Source organism: Gymnogyps californianus, chromosome 5 (assembly GCF_018139145.2).
Source record: "Gymnogyps californianus isolate 813 chromosome 5, ASM1813914v2, whole genome shotgun sequence".
Taxonomy (NCBI): Eukaryota; Metazoa; Chordata; class Aves; order Accipitriformes; family Cathartidae; genus Gymnogyps; species Gymnogyps californianus.
In genome coordinates this window covers 6,468,520-6,489,910 of record NC_059475.1, presented here as the reverse complement: position 1 = coordinate 6,489,910, position 21,391 = coordinate 6,468,520, and the positions used below count along the sequence as shown (strand labels likewise).

The 21,391-nt window shown below is 37.8% G+C and overlaps 1 protein-coding gene across 1 annotated transcript in view; it reads right to left on the bottom strand.

The window, feature by feature from the left end:
- The window catches only part of ANO3 (anoctamin 3), a 215,536-nt gene that overhangs the window by 65,294 nt on the left and 128,851 nt on the right, over positions 1–21,391 (bottom strand). Inside the window, exon 4 of the mRNA XM_050898227.1 lies at positions 11,396–11,532. Within this exon, the coding sequence (XP_050754184.1) occupies positions 11,396–11,532 (137 nt within the window). The remainder of the gene's footprint in view (positions 1–11,395; positions 11,533–21,391) is intronic.

Sequence of the window (21,391 nt, the reverse complement as noted above, 5' to 3'; positions counted from 1 at the left end):
TTTCCAAATTTTCTGAAACAGTATCCACCTGATCAGCTTTCCTACATTTACACACATATGAAAACTTATTTAAGTTTGATTTGAAAAAATCCTTTTGAAGTACTGCTGTATAGTTCAGCTTGCAAACTCAACATTTTAACTTCACCTTGTTCTTCTCAAGTCTTTAAATACAAGAACTTTAAATCTTAGCTATTTGTGTCCTGAGGCTGTGAAGCGCTTCCTCCCTCAACAGTAAACTTGTTCATAATGCAGAATTGTAATACACTGGTTTGCATCAGAGTAAAGTATTACCTGAGGCTTTGCCACTACAGATCTGTTGCAGTTCCTTGGTTTTCTTTATTTGTCAACATTTTTTGGTTGATTCATAGCTTGTGATTATTATAACAAATAACATGACACACTGCTTCGAAGTCTGAAACAGTGTAAAATTCGAAATACTGACATTATCATTCAACTGAAGTTTACAGTTTACACAAGACAAAACAAGTTGATCAGTTTAACCTGGAAAAAGAAGCTTTTGCTCCAGCAAAAAAAGTGAAAGTATAATGCAAATATTTAGCAAAGTTATAAAATAAAAAGAGTTTACATTTCTATTCAAATGTGGTACAAGAAGAATTTCCTTGGATTTAGCCAACATGGAGGGATATTTCAAGAAACTATTTTTCAGATTCTAATTAATAAGCATTGCCCTCTTTAGAAAGTGGGAGCAGCTGTTTTACAGGCTCTTTCTCTCCCCAATTAATTTAAATAGCTCAATTCGCAGAAATTATAACTATTGCAACTCCACTGATTTCACTCTACTGTTCTGCTCCGTAGATTAAACTTTTACCAATTTTTCACCCCATACATAGAAACAAATATTCTAGACGAGTGAGTTGGAACCATTCCCAAAACAGTAAGCAAATTTTAGATTCATGTAAGAGTAAAATGACATGGTATGCAGTGTAACATAATACATCAGCATACTTTCTTTTTCTTCCACCTTATACCAGTGAAAAGCTTAAGTTAATGAATAATATGCACCACCTAGGTAAATTCAGAGGTTAACTAGAACCAAATGTAGATACAACATACCTGTTGTAATCAGTCATTTCACCTTCACTCTACCATTGACAAATCTCAACAAGGCTAATATAACAGCAAGTGCTTAAAGGCTGACAAAATCTCTATAGGTGTATACATTTTTATAAATTTTAAATTACTATTTATTTCCTTGTGGATGTGTGATTTATAGACTACATTGTTCTCAGACACAGGCGTGACCATGGAGTATCTAAGCGTAGAGAGAGCGCCTAGCACGGCTGTGGATACTCCCTCTCTTCCTCGCTTACAGTTCTCACTCCTCTGGTTCACATGGGGATGGTGCTCCAAAATTCTTCCTCTCCATCCCTTTCCCAAGCTCATCTACTCCATATTGCAGCTTTATCTGCTACATGCAATTGCATTTCCATACATACCTGTATTGAGTTTGCATGGCAAGGTTTTGGTAGCAGGGGGGCTACAGGGGTGTCGCCTGTGAGAAGCTGCTAGAAGCTTCCCCTAGGTCCGATGGAGCCAATGCCAGCCGGCTCCAAGACGGACCTGCCGCTGGCCAAGGCCAAGGCAATCGGCAACGGTGGTAGTGCCTCTGGGATAACATATTTAAGAAAAGGGAAAGAAGTTACTGCACAACAGCAATTGCAGCTGAAGAGGGGAGCGAGAGTATGAGAGAGAAACACCACCACCAAGCTCAGTGAAGGAGGGGGAGGAGGTGCTCCAGGCGCCCCAGCAGAGATTCCCCTGCAGCCCGTGGGGAAGACCCTGGTGAGGCAGGCTGTCCCCCTGCAGCCCATGGAGGTCCACGGGGGAGCAGATCTCCACCTGCAGCCTGTGGAGGAACCCACACCGGAGCAGGGGGATGCCCGAAGGAGGCTGTGACCCTGTGGGAAGCCCACGCTGGAGCAGGCTCCTGGCAGGACCTGTGGACCCACGGAGAGAGGAGCCCAGGCTGGAGCAGGTTTGCTGGCAGGACTTGTGACCCTGCGGGGGACCCACGCTGGAGCAGTCTGTTCCTAAGGGACTGCACCCCGTGGAAGGGACCCACGCTGGAGCAGTTCGTGAAGAACTGCAGCTCGTGGGAAGGACTCACGTTGGAGAAGTTTGTGGAGAACTGTCTCCCATGGGAGGGACCCCACACTGGAGCAGGGGAAGAGTGTGAGGAGTCTTCCCCCTGAGGAGGAAGGAGCAGCAGAAACGTGTTATGAACTGACCGAAACCTCTATTCCCTGTCCCTCTGTGCTGCTGTGGGGGAGGAGGTAGAGAAAATTGGGAGTAAATTTAAGCCCAGGAACAAGAGAGGGGTGGGGAGAAGGTGTTTTAAGATTTGGTTTTGTTTCTCATTATCCTACTCTGATTTGATTGGTAATAAATTAAACTAATTTCCCCAAGTTGAGTCTGTTTTGCCTGTAATGGTAATTGCTGAGTGATGTCTCCCTGTCCTTATCTCGACCCACAAGCCTTTGGTTCTATTTTCTCTCCCCTGTCCAGCTGAAGAGGGGAGTGATAGAGCGGCTTTGGTGGGCACCTGGCATCCAGCCAGGGTCAACCCACCACAATACCTCATCAAACTTTGTTACACTGGGCATAACAGTGACAAAACCCTGCTACTTTTGAAATCAGTAAGCAAATTCCCATTGACTAGTCCAAATAGTTGCAACTTAAGTTGTGCAATGGCAAAACCTCAAGTACGTTCAAACCGCTGTGAAAGGTTCTCTCTAATTTGCTTATACATAAAAGCTACAGAAAGAAATCTGCCTAGGAGAGAGCATGCACCAGGAAACGTGATATTTCCCTCTACCACCAGCCCAGTGTTCAGCCAATTTCAGCTCAGGTTTCTATGTATTTGGTAACTTTCCATGGAATTCCTCTTCCATAACTTTGTCCAGGTGCCCCCAAATCCATGTAATCTTTCAGAATCCACACCACCTTTGATAAGGATTTCCACAGATCATTTTTGGGAGAGCCACCTGCTCTTCTTTGTTTTGAATTCGGGTCAAGTTAGCTTTATTTGATGCTTCATGGCTATAATTCTACGAACAAATACATGTGGTTTCTTAAGCTGTGTAGGATCTTATCATTAGTTTGATACAATTAATGAAACTATTTGACTCAAATATCCCCTTAAAATTAACTGTACCCCTAATGTACATTATATAAATGAAAAATTACTATTTTTTAAAGCAATCGCTATTCTTCTTTGGCCAAACATGTACAGTCCTCCTCTTAGAACAGACTTTCTTACTAAACTTCACAATTATCTACAGTCAGACATGACCTATTAATATCAAATATTAATGTAGAAGAAATATTAATATGTTAATGATGAATATATTAACATGTTGTTATGCTGCAATAGTATATTATAGTAATTTTATTATAGTAATAATAGAAAATATCAACTATTTTGTAGACTAAGGTCAGATTTTAATATTCAACCACACTCAACAGCATTCAAGCCAAGGCAAAAAGCTAAACTCTTAACATTCACCTTCACAATACAAAGGGACCCCTTCAGTGGATTTCCACTTTCTCATCTTAAGCTTGCAACTTCAATCGCTACTTGTCTGACCACCGACCAATTTTTGAAAATAGCCTTTAGCAGTTTGTATTCTGTTAATTAGTCTAGGGGATTAATTAAAAAGCCATTTGAGGACTCTTAAATTATGTTGGCATTGTTTTATACAATGAAATAGTACAGACAACTGAGATCCCAACTGGTGAAGCTTTACTTCAACCTATTTGATTCATCAACTCGACATCTACTTAAATGCATGTCATTATTGACTCTGGTTGGAATAGTGACAAGGAATTTTTATTCAGGCAAAAATTCAAAGCACTTCAGTGTGAATTTAGCCTAGGAAAAGTTGCATTATTAGATTCTACGTGTGTTTATTTTAATAAATGAATTTATTCTAACTTGCTAACAACATCCAGTAAATCAAGTCTGACATGAAAGAAATTGTCTAACCTGTTCATTCCATGTATAACATTTTCATTACCATTATCTAACATATAAATGCTAAATGAAAAGCAGGGAACAAGACCTTTAATAATTATATTTTATGATTTGCTTTACAGTTTCCTGAAATTTGCCAGCAATGGCAATGAAATTGAGCACGATTTCTACCTATTTTACACATATGTACATGTAAACACAGAGGCTGACAACTATTTATTTTAACATCATCTGTTAGTAGTTTGCTGCTGATGCACTTTGTAAGTTGCTTTACAATATATCTAAAAAATAGTTTTGTCTACTACCCTCACAATCAATAGTTATAAATAAAACATCAATAAAAGCACAACGTGAGTGCTAGTCTGGCAGCACACGCAGAGCGCACTGGACTCAGCCCGGAGCAGGTTATTCTGACCCAAGGTACCCCTACAGGGAGAAACAACTTTTACATTGGGGTGTACCTCAGGCAGTGAAGAGTCAGTGTTTCAATTTCTGACTTCAAGGACTGCTGTGTACTTAATAAAAAGAATATAAGGAAGTTTCACATTTATATGAACATATAGAGAACATCAATTCTCAGCCATAATCAACAACAGGAGCATTCATTTACATAAGTGCCGACTGATACAGTACACAAGAATTAAGCCCCGACAGCACGATATGTTTATTTTGCCTCTACAGTAGACAGGATGAAGTCCAACTTTCCTCTATGTGGGTGGTGTAATTTGGATTTAGATTTGTAAAATTATGTAAAGGAAAGTAAATATACCAGCAGACTAGTATCTGGGATCCAAAAGATAGATGGATATGCACAGCTGGGCCTCAGGATTCTTCTTTTACAATCTGCAACCCAAATTTGCTAAATTTCTCTTCCCAAAATCTTTTTATTTCATGGTGATGATGTTTAGAACAAAATTCATTTCTTCCATAAGACAGCTTGTGAATTCTGACAGCTAAATGTGCTAGAGAAAAATCATTTTGATAAACTCTTACAAATAATGAAACAACATACTAAAGAGAGACTTACTCAAATGTCTTGTTTTTTTCCCAGGGAAACTATAAGAAAAGAAGGGAAGGGAAGAATCTACCAGTAGAAAAAGTGATGCTACTACTGGAAATGGAAGTACTGAATCCAAGCACTGAGTCCCAGCATCACCACTCCATAATAGCACCACCTTGCCAGCAGCATTTTTTAGAGACTAAGACATAGGGAAAAGTTGTAGAATCAGAAAACACTGGAGAAAAAATGAAAGACTTTGAAATGTATTTGCTTCTTCATGGAAACACCATGTTCACTGACCTACTGCTGACACATAAAGCTTTTGTAAACGCCACCATAAAGTTTATTCGCATGGAGTCTTACAGCCCAAACAGGACTGTATGGAAAGAGAAAGAAAGAGAGAAAGAGAGAAAGAAAGAGAGAAAGAAAGAGAGAAAGAAAGAAAGAAAAGAAAGAAAGAGAGAAAGAAAGAGAGAAAGAAAGAGAGAAAGAAAGAGAGAAAGAAAGAGAGAAAGAAAGAGAGAAAGAAAGAGAGAAAGAAAGAGAGAAAGAAAGAGAGAAAGAAAGAGGAAGGGGGGGGTTAGAGATAATAATGGGTGAGTTCAGGGCTATTAAATCATGTATATGACAGAAGTAGCCATGGAAATAATTTGAGGAACTAGGGCAGGAATTTTGACAGAGGTGAAGTCTGATGTGTGAAATTCCTGCGCATGGTAATTACCTAAACCTGCAAAATCTACATGAATAGCTTTCCTGTTCTAACTCTGAGTAGAATGGCTATTTCTCATAAAACAAAACTTTCTTTCAATATAATTTTTATTGTTCTTAGAACTTTGTAAGATGCTATTAAGTAGAACGATTACTGGCTGATTCATGAAAACCACCTCATTTATTTTGATTATTAATTCTCCCTAATACTGTTACCATGAACTTTGCATTAACATCTCCAGTCATATTCACACTGAAGGATGACACCATTTCAGTGGTTAGTGTCTACATTCAGAGCTTATGACTCAACTCTTCCCCTTAAGTATTTTCTGGAAATACATTACTGACGCTAACTACAATGGGGTTATTTCCACGAGCAAAAGTGAGATTCCTAATTAATGCTTGCTTTGTTTCAGGATGTTTAAAAATCAAACTTGGGACCCCAACCAGGTTACAGACTTCTTAAGTTACACGGAATTAGCTGTGAAAATATTTTTAAAGATTTTAAAACAGTACTAATTTTTTACATTTTAAAAATCATACTCTGATTAAGAATACTCTAAGGTGTGCCTTATGAGAAATCTTCTAAGCACACGACTAAGTTAGCAATCATCTTTTTGTGTTTGAAGGGTTTTGCAATGGATGAGCCAGAAATAGATTTATTGAATTCATCCTTTCAATTACTTAATTCCAAAAATACAGACTGATTGATTTTAAGTGTATATTGTTTTGGGTTTTTTTTCTTTTGCAAATAACCATGAGCATAATAACCTAGGAAAGAAAATTGGGGACATATTTGCATATGCAAAGATATCCAAACTATCTTGGGCATCAAAGACAACACAGCCTGGTTAACATGACAGGCTGCCTAATTACCCATGCTAATGTATTTCTGTGTATACTACACTGTACTGTGCAGAACCTAGCTGTTTTCTGAACAGAGAGGAAGACTTCCAGAAATATCTGACCTTCCTAATCAAACTGCAGTTTAACTTTTTAGGAGTGAACTAAAGAATTAGTAATTATTTTAGCTTCTTCACAGAGGACAATTTTTTCCATTTTCGTTCTATTCAGACTTACAGAGTAAGCATGAAAAATACATTTGTATATGATATGAAAAACACATTTTGCTTCAAGAAAGGAGTAGGTTTAGGTGATCTTATGCAAAATTTTGAAAGGAAGTCTGTTCAATGCTACTGTATGAGGAAGTAGCAATGGAAGATGTTTGGCGGCAGGAGGAGGCCTCCCATTTTTAATACTTAACCACTTCTATTTGCTCTTTAAGTCTAATAGGGAGGCCTTAATAAGAAGCATACTGACATGACCACTGAAAATTTTTCTTTACATGTATATTTTTTGAAAACTTTCATCTTTATGATAAAATTACTTACTACTATCCCTGCATTTCCTGAAATATTTTCTGAGGGTTTTTGTTTGTTTGTGTGTTTTTTAAGACAAAACCTCACAGCAGATGAGAGCCATGCACTAGAAGCATAAACATGAAGCTAACTTTTGTTGCGCTTTACCATGTCATTCTATTCTGGGATAATGATTTTATCTGTTATCATTCCTTTTAAACTTTATTTACTTTTGTGTTTTTAGACTGCATCTGTGGACTACTCCTTATCTATCAGGCTCCCTTTGCTATTCTCCTTTCCAGTACACTGTTGTCAGCTGACAACATCTTGTTCTAATTTATACACTAAAACATTTTTATTGCCAAACCTTCTCTTTCAGCACGCATACCTGACTTCCACTGAACGCATGAGCAGAATTATGAGTGAAATAATGTATGTGAAACTAGTGATAAATTGACAGGATTAGAACATACAGCACAAATCTGTGCAACCCTGAAAGTCATGGACTTAAACAGGAAAAAATGAAAACAGAAAATAACTCCTGCAAAAGTGTGGAAAATAAAATATTAAGATTGAAGAACAGTTTTATTCTGCAGATATTACATTTAATTTATTCCATTTTTCAAAACCACCATGAAATTCTGTAAGTGAAATATTTGTTTTGCAGGACAGAGAAGAACAAAGAATCCAATAAAACGCCTAAACAATGTTTTTCAGGTTTTCATGGGTAGATTTATCCTTTAATAATCACTGTAATAACCTACACTGAACATACTGAGTTTTGCTCAAATTATAATGAATTTTCAGCAATATGTCCAGCTCATTAGATACAATTCTCTGCATGTTTTGGCCAATTGCTTATTTAAGATCTCATTTAAAATTCCTTAGAAGTTATGTAACATTTCCGGAGTCTGAGAGAGAAATTGTTTCAGATCCTATCCAACACAAAGCTAGTCTGGACATGCAGTATTATAGTGGATATCAGTGGATACCAGAAAAAGGCAGTAAACTATGCTACTATACAGGCAGCATTTCTTCATAGTTCCTGAACCCATAGTGATAATATGTGAACTTTGTTCTAAGAATCCTTTCTTTACCTTGCCAGATAGCAAAACACACTACCTAGATAAAAAATTCATCAGATCAAAGAGAGTAACAGTAATGTAGTGAATGAAACAAAATGGAAGTGTAATTTCTCAAATATTCCTATCATGCTGCTATACATGTGATAGTAACTGGTACAGAAAAGAATTCACTGCTACTGACTTCACTGCTTCTTTGGACAAATGTTGCCTTCCATTCAAGTGATAAAGTCTGTTTAAGCATGCTTTCCTTTCTTAGCGGAACTAGAACATTTCAAATACCAACTTTCCAGTCAGAGATCTTCTCATTTCCTACATTTCCCTTACCATAGCAGACACTACTCATTCCATACTTTGCTCAGCAGCCACCTGTTGGCATCATTCCTCTGCATGAGATCCCTTGGCAGAATCACATACATGAAGTCATACTTTCTACACAATCTCAACAGCAGTTGGTGATGAAAAGACGGCAGAGATGGATAATGAAGACAGCTTTTTAATGGGTCTGAACGACTCACAATTTTTTAGTATGAAATCTGTGGATTCTGAAATGACACCAGCCTACACTGAAGGAGATTATGAGCATAAATCAAAATCAAGGAAACGAGAAAAGTAGATGACTATCAAGATGAATGTTGGCATCCAGATGCTATATCAAAATTATCTGATGTTTCTAAAGCTTTAAAACTGCAGCAATACAACTCACATTTATGGAAAGTGATGCATCATGTATGTGATCTGAAACACTAAGCAATTCCTGAAAAAAAATTGTATTGGTTTCCATCATGTCAGCAAGACAAGTTCATTATTGCTGAAGCATTCAAGTAGCTCATCATTGAGACAGATAATAGTACCAACCATTAATTGCAAATAACGTTTTTAGCAGTTTTCCCCTGAGTCTCTCAGGTGTAAAACAACCCTTCCAAAACAAGCCTAAATTAGAATCATTAGCAAGCAGGAAGAATATGCTTTTATCCTCGTACGCTTTGCCATTGCAGTGTTTCTCATTTTCATTCTCTGGTCAGACTGAGGAGACTTTTTTTATCACGATAGATCAGTTTCTTTTCCAAATATATGAGAATACTTACCAGCTGTAAAGCTGTAGAGCAGTCTTCTGTGCTTTCAACAGTCTCAAAAAGAATTAGAAGCCTCCTTTTGCTAGTTTTATATCCGTTTTGGGAAGAAGTTTCCCTTAGACATCTTCCACTAATTGCCACAAAGACTTGTACAATAATCCAAAGGCAAAATAGAAATCTTCTTTTCTAATATAAGACTAATGTAAATCCCCTCTGCCTTTTTCCTGTGGAGGCAGGCAAACAGTAAACAGGAGGAGAATCCTGCTTGGTTGCCTCTTTTACAAAAACAGTATCAAAGCAGAAGGAATTTTCCAAAGTAATTGCTGTGATAAAAGGAGTTGTCAAGGCTAAAAGCCAGATGTGGCTTCAGAAGACTGTTTTTAAACTCTGAAGCACTTTGTTTAGTAGGTCAGGACATACGAAGACTGAGACATAAAAAGTGCATTTTTGTTTAAACTTAATACAAATACAAAGCTCCTCTTGAAACTTTGAAAGAAAGTTAGCTTACTGGCTGCCTATAAAGTTTATAGCAGTCCTGAATGCAGGGCTTGGAGAAAACACAGCTAGTGGCCATTTTATATTTTACATGAAAACACAAAAAAATATTTTGCTTTAGCACAATTAAATGCCTGTTACTAGACAGACATTATCTGTTACTGGATTTTTTTGGTAGCGGCCTTACCTGTTATTAAAAATATTTAGTGCTCTATCACATAGTCTAAATTCTGCAGATTCTGCATTATTTTTTTTGCTGTCTTTTAGGCCACATTTAACATAAAAGACTTTGTCTACCTAATCAACAAAATCAAACAAGAACATCCATTATTATTTCTTAATTCAGCTAGCCTTGCAGAAACAGACAAAAAAAATCTGTGAACACAAAAAGTTCTCATTGCAATGGTTTAGATTAAAATATAACCCTTCTCCATCATTACCAAAGTTTCATTTTCATGTCACAGATTTCCGATCTGTAAACACGATTACCTGTAAACCTATCTAAAAGTTATTAGATAGCTATTATTATAAAAGTTTTTTTCCAAAAGCATCCCACGAAATGAAGTCTCAGAGATCACATCAACCTGCTACCTGTGTTCCAGAATGCTGCAGTAATGATGATCAGTGTGACTGAGAGAACAAGCTTCACAACAGCTACATGACTCTTGTGAAACATGCATTCAATGCTAAAATCAGAGTGCCACAGCCATAATGGATGAGAGACCTGTATAATGGCCTACTGAAGAGTATACTGTATGTAAAGCACAGAACCGTAAAGCAATTTAAGCATTTCTAGATTTGTAGCACGGGATTATTCATGCCTTTATATACCAAAAATCAGAGAAACGCTGGTAAAAAAATTGTGCTGCAGAATACACTACTTCCAGTGCCCGAAGAAGAAAATTATTCAGAACTTCTTGAGGTTAGGTCATTTGTCATACTTTTACAAGCAATTATGCTTAATGGAAAGGAGAATTAAGGGTCTCTCAGTCCAGAGCGAGAACAAAAAAATACATGTTTTGAACTGAAAATCCATCATAATTCTTTGGCATTATAGTGGATGAACCGCTGTAGAAAATGCATTGTGATGAATACTGTGATTAGGTAATTACTAAGCAAGATAACATGTCAGTTTTATCTGGTAAGATGGCTTTTCCAGTGCTTTAGTTGAGGTTCCTGAAAATACTCCCACACTCTCATATACATGAGTGAATTTTATCTTTCATTCACTGTGTCTAGCTATCATTTGGATTTTGCTTAGAAGGAGAATCCTACATTTTAGATCACTCTCGACTGATCATTTGCTACATGAACTTAGTTCTTCTAAACTCTCATAATTTCTTGAGGCCTCCCAGCTGACATGAATTTCACTCCATGCTGGGAATCCTATGTCCTAAATTCTGTGCAATATAATTTTTTTTGAAAGAAGGCTACTGCCTCTTAGATGAGTTGCTACGAGTCATTAGAATCCTTGATTCTATATAATTTTGGTCGCTTTTGGTACAGAGAATTCCATTCACTGATTCTGTACGTCAAACTATAACATAGGTGCCACCTAAATTTCTTACCATGAGATGCCCATTTAAGCTGCAACGTATCTAATCCCTCAAAAATTATATTTTAAAAATATTTAAGCACATTCTGACAATTGATACAATTTAATAAAGTTTTGTGTCCATTACCTTTAAAGACGATTTAGTCCGAGGTTCTGTTTTCTGTCTGGTAAGCTTGTTTTGAATAAGCAATGACTGATCTGTACGAGCATCATAATTGCCATGTTCTGAATCATCTGTGTATGTGTCTTTGTCCTTTCCTATGTCTGAAGGAAAAACAGAAGAAAAGAGTGGGCTCATTTTAGGTTATGGTGGAGAGAAACTAACAGTATTGTTACAGCCACTGTTGAATATTCCTTTTAAGTATCCACTTTTCAGTAACTTTTATTCTATCCTTTCCTGCAAAAGTTTTTTACTTGAAATGTTACCACGCTTGTCTTAAACTAGAAGTGACTTCTATTTTTAGTAGAAGGCCTATAGAAACTTTTTTTATTACCATTCGAATCAAAAAAGCCCACAACATTCTTTACAGTAGTTCAAATAAAACCACAGAGCGATATAAAGCAAATATTCAAATGCTTTTGTGCGTGACTCACAATTGCCGAGACTCAAAATGTGTTACCAAATAGGCTGGTGCATCCTGAAGACCAGAGTAACATCTCGTATTTTAAATTTAACCAAGCAATCAAAATGCCTGATTCCCCTACACACATGCTGCTCATCATTAGACACAGTATTTGAAAATTTGCATATTAAGGTATTGCAGTGACCACTTCAGAACACATTTTAAGAGGTGTACCTGATGGTGGCAGAAGATAGTTGACACCATGAAGAAAGCGTTTTCCTTTTCATTGCATTTGTTTTTAATTGCTCAACAAAGTTTTTATAAAAACTTAGTTGAGTATCCTAACATAGCTGCAGGTGACTGAGGACCTTCCTCAAAGCTTAGTAAGACCGACTCTCACAGATTAAATTTCCTCCTGCATCATCACTGCAGGCAAGTTAGAAGGACTCAAGTCTCTGAGTCACTCTACATCCTCTATCAGAAGGGAGACTTTTTTCCAGACATTTAATTTCCGTGCACATTATCCATCAAAAAATCATGACAATACTTACCATATATACCCAGCAGGAGTAAAATGAGGGGTAATGTCTGTACAACATTGGACTATGTAAGTTTTAATGAATGCTGGAAAATGGTTAGTCTTGAAAAAAATATTTTAAAGAAGAAAAAGATGGAATAATTATTCCCACACAATTATATCTTGGACAAATTGGAAATAGAAACATATTCAGGCAAAAAAGTTACCCACAAATCCTGAGCCAAGTTCTCATCTCAGCTTTCACATCAACATGGGAAAAGTCAGGGGGACTGGGAACAGCATTTAGCCCAGTAATTCTAAACCCTAAATAGAAGCCAAGAAACAAGTCATGGTTGCTGTGGGAACCACAATCTTGAATTTCCTGAATTTTATATCCATAAAAGCTCGTCTGCAACAACGAAGTATTTTTCATTAAGTTGTTCAGTTGAATTCTCCACAGTAAGTACTACACAAAAAAAATAACCACAATTATCTCATGTAGCCTAAACATTTCTGAGATGGAATATTAAACTGGAACACTTATCAAGAGCTGTTTTTTCTGCAATTTAGCTACTTACATAATGATTACACAAAATGAGCCCTTGGTAATTTCTGATACTGATATTAACCTCAGTAAATCTGTGAAGGGATTTCTTAATGTATGAAATAGCCTGTTTTAATTGTCAGAGCACCAAACTCAGAGATTTTATTTATTTTAAGCAATGTTTTAACCTAATAGACAGGTTACTCTCTGGTCAAAAAAAAAAAAAGAATGTAGTAAAAAGACTGAAGAAGGTTTCAAGTAGGAGGTATACAAAGTAGGAAACAGGATACTTAAGCAACTTTGCAGATTTAACTCATGCCCAGATGTGATAAGCTCTTAGCTTTACTAAAGATCAAGAGCTTGTAACAGAAGCCAGTAAAATGAAGAGACAGGCCGATGAAACCTAAACTCTTGCATCTAGATAGGCCATTTAAGCTGAAAGAAAGACTCTACTTACACTAAAAAGTCTATTTCTATTAGAGAAGTTTTAGAGGATTAGACATTATGAGTACACCTAATACTCAAAAAAAACCCTTTGCAAAAGTACGTAATGTTTTATTTAAACAATTTAAAGTTATGAAATAAGTTTTCCCTTAGTGCTCAACATACTTTTACTTGCTAAACATCTAAAAATTTTTATGTTTTCAAGGACACAGCTTTTAAACTGTAGCATATCTTTTCGGGGGGGGGGGGGGGGGGGGGGGGGGGGGGGGGGGGGGGGGGGGGGGGGGGAATTACCTTCCGTTTAGAGATACCTGCTATCTTGTCTGAAATGTAGTCAAAAAAGGTTTTAGCAACAAAAAAACCCCATGAAAATAAAGAAATTTAGAATTAAAAAGGTACATTTCTTATATAAAATTTAACGATACTTGCTATTGTATCTTTCAGCAGTTGATGACTTCTGCACCTAAAGCGCTGTCCCACAAAGTAATGGTATCAATACAGTAAAAAGGGGAGGAATGAAGATTAAAACATAGCATTTAAACATTGCACTTGAATAAGTATTTGTAACACCTGTCTGAAAAAATGTCAGACTGAGACATAGCATACAATCCATATTTTAAAAGTATATTCAAAAATGTGCGTTTTTCTTAACATTCATGCAGTTTTAGACATTAATGTCAACTAAACACCTAAAGTATGCTTTATAGATACTTTGAATATACCAGTAGTCCTATTTACCTCTTCTGCAGCATATATTAAAACAAAATCTTTAATATAAATAATTATACTCAAAGAAAAAGTTCAATGGATTGCATCTTATTTCTATACCAGAACAGGTTAGAAAGAACAATTGCAACGTGTGTGCGCTTTGGGAGGCTCATTTTGTTTCTTAAGTTGAACTTTTTGTAAATTTCTTTTGATTAGTTTTAAAATTTTTAAAGAATAAAGAATGAAATATGTTCGGTTTAGAAAAAGATCTTGAGAGAAGATGACAGAAATGAAATTTTGCCACTAATAGCATTGACTATGTTTTTGTATTTTTCTATGACCAGGTGCTTTTTCTGTAATAAGGTATTCACCACTTCTAGTAAAAGAGAAAGTCTCTCTTCTGTAATTTTCCCACCCACTAAGCCAAAATTACATTCCCTTGAAGATAAACTTACACGACCTAAATTAACTTAAGCTTGATCATTCCTAGTGTCACCAATGCATACTACAATATACAGTGATTTAACTCCTTAAGTCTTCCTTCAATAACTGCCATTTCTAAACTTCCATGACATTTTTATATAGTGTTTGTCTATAAAGTAACACTATTTTCTGTCATCTTTTCCTCCACAACCTCTATTATTCGGTTTTGCATTTTAACTGCCATTTGGGATTGCCACAAGCCAAACCAAGATAGCATCCCTGAATGTCGTGGCTGGAGTTGTACTGCCCAAGAATGTTTTTAATGTAACATACCCCAAAAGCAATGATATGGACTAACAGTCTTTCTATTTGACTTGCATTATAAGTATCCATCTTTAAATTCAAACACGGGGTCTTTATTTGGCTGCAGCTCCACAAAACGTCATGAGAAAAGCTTGGCTGCCTGAAGCTCTTTCCCTCTGCACTGTGGGAATGCTACTGTTTGCTTCATTTTGTATCTCCAATCATGCCTTCCCTGGCCTACGACAACTCATTTGGTCGTTATCGTCGAGAACAACCGCCAGCTCTCCCTGCTCTTGCAGTTCTTGGATGGGCTTTAATGCCAACCACCACAACTAGCCTGCTTGATTTTGGGAGGGGGAGGGTGTAGGCAAGAAGCCATAGGAGAAAAAGAAACCAAATCCAGTTCATATTGCTCTAGAAGCTCAGGCTTTTACACCAATTAACAGAAAGATGGCTTCTTAACAGACCTCAGACCACTGCCTGCCTCCCCAAGCGTATGTTCTCTTCTCTGCTGCTAATAAATGCCATCCCACCTGTGCTTTGCTGGGCACATCTGACAGGCACAAGCCAGGAGCATCCCATTTGTATATGCCAGTGGACTTCCAAGTGCTCGTAATTTTTTTCTTAAATGTTTTTAGTTTTGGTTTTTTTTATTTTTCCTCTTTTCAGAGCTAAAAAAAGTTGATCAGATTCAGCTGTGTAGGTCTAATAACTAAAATACTGCTCTGCAACGACCAATGTTTATATCTTGAAATGTATCAGCTGAGCAGATGTGGTGTATTTAGCTTTCAGTTAATCTATGCTGCACTATTAATTCGTTAAGGCACTAGAGTGAATAGTAATTTTCAGAAATGTCTAAAGCCTTTAGTCAATGTAAAAATATGGCGAAGTTGGCAAAGAGTGTAATAATTGTTTATAAAGCTTTTTTCCATTTCTCCTTTACTGCAGGATCAAATTAAAAAAAAAAAACAACCAAACCAAACAACTCCACATAAAATAATTACTGCCCTGTTGGGGAGACTCTTGGCTAAAAACAGTTCTCCTACACTAATGTTAGAGTAAATGGCACACCTAGAGTTACCTGAAAAACTTTGAGACTCTGCAAAACCTCAAGACATGTAAAGAAAAAAGGAAAAAGAAAGAGAGGGGGGAAAAAGGATGATTGGTGTAAAAAAAAGAAAAAAGTCTACTGCAGTAGGAGGACTGCAAGTGGAAGATGGGACTTGTACATTCATGCCCATGTCCTCAAAGTGACAAGGTGTCATGGTTTGACCCCAGCCAGCTCACCCCTCCCAGTGGGGTGGGGAGGAGGATCGGGGAAAAAAAAAAAAGTAAAACTCATGGGTTGAGACAAGAACAGTCTAATAACTAAAATAAAATAACATATAATACTAACTAATAATAATAAAAATATAATAATAATAATAGTAATGAAAAGGAATATAACAAAAAAAGAGAAATAAAACCCAAGAAAAGCCAAGTGATGCACAATGCAATTGCTCACCACCCGCTGACCGATGCCCGAGCAGCGATCCACCCCTCCTGGCCAACTCCCCCCCGTTTATATACTGGGCATGACGTTCCATGGTATGGAATACCCCTTTGGCTAGTTCAGGTCAGCTGCCCCGGCTCTGCTCCCTCCCAGCTCCTTGCACCCCTGCTTGCTGGCAGAGCATGGGAAACTGAAAAGTCCTTGGCTTAAGATAAGTGCTACTTAGCAACAACTAAAACATCAGAGTGTTATCAACATCATTCTCACACTAAATCCAAAACCCAGCACTGTACCAGCTACCAGGAAGAGAGTTAACTCTGTCCCAGCTGAAACCAGGACACAAGGGCATCTAAAGGATGTTTGCCTTCATTCTTAACCACTCTCTTTTTTCTTTTTGAGCTCCTTGCAGATTCCCCCCCCCTCCCCCCCCCCCCCCCGGGCTGTTGTAGTGGGTTGACCCTGGCTGGATGCCAGGTGCCCACCAAAGCCGCTTTATCACTCCCCTCCTCAGCTGGACAGGGGAGAGAAAATAGAACCAAAGGCTTGTGGGTCGAGATAAGGACAGGGAGAGCACTCAGCAATTACCATTACAGGCAAAACAGAATCAACTTGGGGAAATTAGTTTAATTTATTACCAATCAGAGTAGCATAATGAGAAACAAAACCAAATCTTAAAAACACCTTCTCCCCACCCCTCCCTTCTTCCCGGGCTCAACTTTACTCCCAATTTTCTCTACCTCCTCCCCCACAGCAGCACAGGGGGACGGGGAATGGGGGTTTGGGTCAGTTCATCACACGTTGCCTCTGCTGCTCCTTCCTCCTCAGGGGGAGGACTCCTCACACTCTTCCCCTGCTCCAGCGTGGGCTCCCTCCCACAAGAGACAGTCCTCCACAAACTTCTCCAACGTGAGTCCTTCCCACGGGCTGCAGTTCTTCACGAACTGCTCCAGCATGGGTCCCATCCACGGGGTGCAGTCCTTCAGGAACAGACTGCTCCAGTGTGGGTCCCCCACGGGGTCACAAGTCCTGCCAGCAAACCTGCTCCAGCCTGGGCTCCTCTCTCCACGGGACCACAGGTCCTGCCAGGAGCCTGCTCCAGCGTGCGCTTCCCACGGGGTCACAGCCTCCTTAGGGCATCCACCTGCTCCGTTGTGGGGTCCTCCACGGGCTGCAGGTGGATATCTGCTCCACCGTGGACCTCCATGGGCTGCAGAGGGACAGCCTGCCTCACCAGGGTCTTCCCCACGGGCTGCAGGGGAATCTCTGCTGGGGCGCCTGGAGCACCTCCTCCCCCTCCTCCTTCACTGACCTTGGTGTCAGCGGAGTTGTTCCCCTCACATCTTCTCACTCCCCTCTTCGGCTGCAATTGCTGCTGAGCAGTAACTTTTTCCCCTTCTTAAATATGTGATCCCAGAGGCGCTACCACTGTCACTGATGGGCTCGGCCTTGGCCAGCGGCGGATCCGTCTTGGAGCCGGCTGGCATTGGCTCCATCGGACATAGGGGAAGCTTCTAGCAGCTTCTCACAGGCGACACCCCTGTAGCCCCCCTGCTACCAAAACCTTGCCACGCAAACCCAATACAGCTGTTCAGGTAAAATATTTTTGCTAATGCAAACAGAATGTGCGTGACCCTTTACACGACCTCGTTATGTGAGTTTTCAGAGTACCTACTATTAGGAGAAGATTTAAATATTAATCCTACAAAATCTTATATTTAAAAGACTCTGTGCTTGCAGAACTGAGTAAACAACAATACAAAGCTACTATAATGCATATTTAAACAATTAGTACAGCCAATAACAGTTTCTTGCTGATGTATTTGACTTATTCAATTATGTTAATTAAAACTTATGTGGTAGTTGAGAGCTTTTTGAACTGTTGTCACATAAAAAGTCTTATTTAAAAAAATCATTAAAGTTATATATACACAATCTGTAAGCCCCAAGTGACCTGTTATAGAAAGGAGAATTAATATGCTATTATGACTTCAAGTCAGAAAAGGAAGGTTTCTGTATTAAACCATTTAGCTTTCCCTAATACTGCAAAAATAAGATTAAAAAAAAAATGCTGAATTTTAAATAAAGACGAGGATATTAAATCAGAGAAAAGAGTGACAGCTTCTAATTCTAGAGGCAGAGACCAAATCATATTTCAATGAAGTCAATGGGAATTTCACTATTCAATTCAATAAGTCAAGGACTTCTCTTTAATTAGGTACATACTTAAAGGGATGCACCCGTATAATTTTTAGCATACCTGAACACGTAACTGAGTAATGTGTACCATCACCTTGGATCCACACTCAAGTATAAAGTGATTTTTAAAAGATTCAAGCATTAATCAAGAAGATAACAGATCTCTCTATCCTAGTACTTGCTTGTTTTGCCATCTTGTAATACAGAGGCATGATGAGTAACTTCAGTCTGCATACATCACAAAAACCTATCTATACTTCTTGACATATAGTTTTGCTATGCTTGATGCATGACAGTAAGATTTGCCCTAAGGGCACTTACAGGATAAAATGTTGGAGAGACTTTCATTTCTGGGAGTCTTACCTAACAATGCAGAAGCATTTAGTTTAGAAATTGAATTCTAGGTCCACACTTTGCCTCTTCATTTTTGGGTCTTCTTAACTGCTTGGCTACCTTTCCTTTTATTATACTTTTCTGAAGGGCCAAGAGTGCATTTTAATTTTATGACAGAGGATAAAAAGTACTTGTCTTGATTCTTCTGTAACATGGAATCCACCAATGTATTTTAGATAACTATAGTTAGTATAGCAAATGTTTTTCAAATGATATGTGGCATAGTCATGGAAAGGAAAATTAATATAAAAATTATTCCTAAATAGTTTCTGTTTCACAAACTTTGATATGATGACTCTTGACTCAATCCTTTGAGCCTTTACACATTTAGGGATAGGCCCTGCAAAGCTTTAGTAAGAATGAAATTATTGGTCAAGAAATTAATCCCCTTTTGTCCTAATTTTAGTCCTAGAAACAAAAAATAACCTGGAGAAGGATATCATTAGATACCTGGATAAGTGGCATTGTGATGGATTTAGGTCATTTTATTTTATTCTGCTGTGTACCTGGAATACTATATTATATACATAACATAGAAAGTTTTTCAGCTACCTGTATATGTGTATTTATATATCAAAAACTACCATAACAGACAAGCGCAGGCTTTTCTTAATGTACAATTTCTCATGAGCTTTCAGACAGTGGTAACCATTACACAGAATATTTCTCATTTTTAAAAAGGGAGTCAGACAGGTATTATTGCTGTTTGGAGGAGTTAAGACGGTGTACAGAATTGGTACAGGCAGATTAAATGCCTAAAGTACTTTGATATTTTGAACCTCAATATTAAGTCTGAAGACTAATCCTTATTACGTTTCAGCAAGCACTATGCTCACAACGGATCACACAGCTTCTTCGTCCATGCTGCCAGCTCTCCAGGCATGAACCAGCTCTAATACGGGAGCTGGACAATTCCCTCACACATCAGGTATAGGAAAAACTGTCCTAATGCAGCTTTTCAGCCATCTCACAACACAGTCAGAATAGACGTGACGGCCCTTACCTATGCAGGCATTGCCTAAGGACCACAAGCTTCTGAAAAAATTGTTCTAAAAGTCACAATGGAAACATCACATTCCTGTTGAAGCAGAAACTGAACCCAGTCTTCTTGAGTCATATCCTCTGTGATCTTTCAGTCCCTGCTTTCATGTAAACATTGTATGTATTGCACAGGTTATTCTGTCCATTTCGGTTTAGCATAACATCGCTTAATCAAAATTCACTTACAAGCACTTCTGTAATTGAGCACTGAAAAAAGTTTTTATCATGCAGTTATTACGATACTCTGTTGGATTGTGAATTTTGGTTCAGGTCTTCATTTCTCAGTTCACTACATTGCAGCATGGCACATAAATAAGGGAGTTTCTTATATATAAGCTCTGTAGTAATTGGATTCAGGATACATTCAGAATACAAGGTAACCGTTACAGCAAAATTATGAACTACATCATTCATGATCAAGTTCCTATCTAGGAAGGATTTCCTGTCATGCTAAGAAAGATGAGTTACTATGCACAAATCCTTCATAATTAAACTAATTCAGAAAAAAACCCAGAACTGAAAAAAAGAATAAATTAATTAGTGTTGTTTTATTTGCTACTGAGTGCTGGTATTAAGCCAAAGAACTTAAAATTAGATATTCATTATGTCTAAGTCCTGAATGCCAATTTCTATTGATTATATTACCCATCACTCATTTTTTACATCTTATTTGGAATGAAATATTTCAGCCTAACAGTGGAGGGCAGATCCTCTGATGATTACCATTTCTGACAGTAGGATCTGCAGAAAGCTACTTATATGCTTATTTGTGTTAGAATGGGCAAATTGGACTTTTAAGTTAACAAGCAGACTATCAGATTCACAAGTCTTTCCCCTAGTCTAATTGGATTTCCATCCAGTATGGCCTCACTCCTGAAAATCTTGATGCCTTAGCTATGTATGTGATAAACTGGATTTTTAAAGGCATTAACCTGTATTGTAATAAGAAATCCCTTTTGTAAATCTGGCTCACAGTGTTTGAAAGTGAACACAAAAAAAAAAAAAAGTCAAACCTAGCAACTCTAATGATAGTAATTTTAACCACAGAAAGGGACCTAGCAAATGGAAAAACATGTCACATATCAGTCCAAATACTGCCACTCTCCTTCTATTCCTTTTGCTAAACCCAAAGGACAATTTGAGAAAAGATCAGACCATTCAGTGGAATATTATTTACCGTTTTTGTGAGCCTTTGCACCTTACACAGTTCTTTTTCACCTGTACCATGCATTAGAAGAGGGCGTTTATCTCATTATGGCAAGAAAAAAAGTTATTCTTCTTAGAAAAAGGGAGTTATTACTGGAATAAAGTAAAACAAATTCTCCTGCAAATCATGTAAATACCCTTCAGCTTAACCCAAGAGTACTTCATTTTCAGTTCAACAATAAAGAACTGCTAAATTCTCTTAAACTCAGTCAACTGATTTCTAAAGCACACTCAAAACTCCAAAAAGGTATGTAGTAACCACCTCCTATAATTTTAACAGAGATTACTGAAGA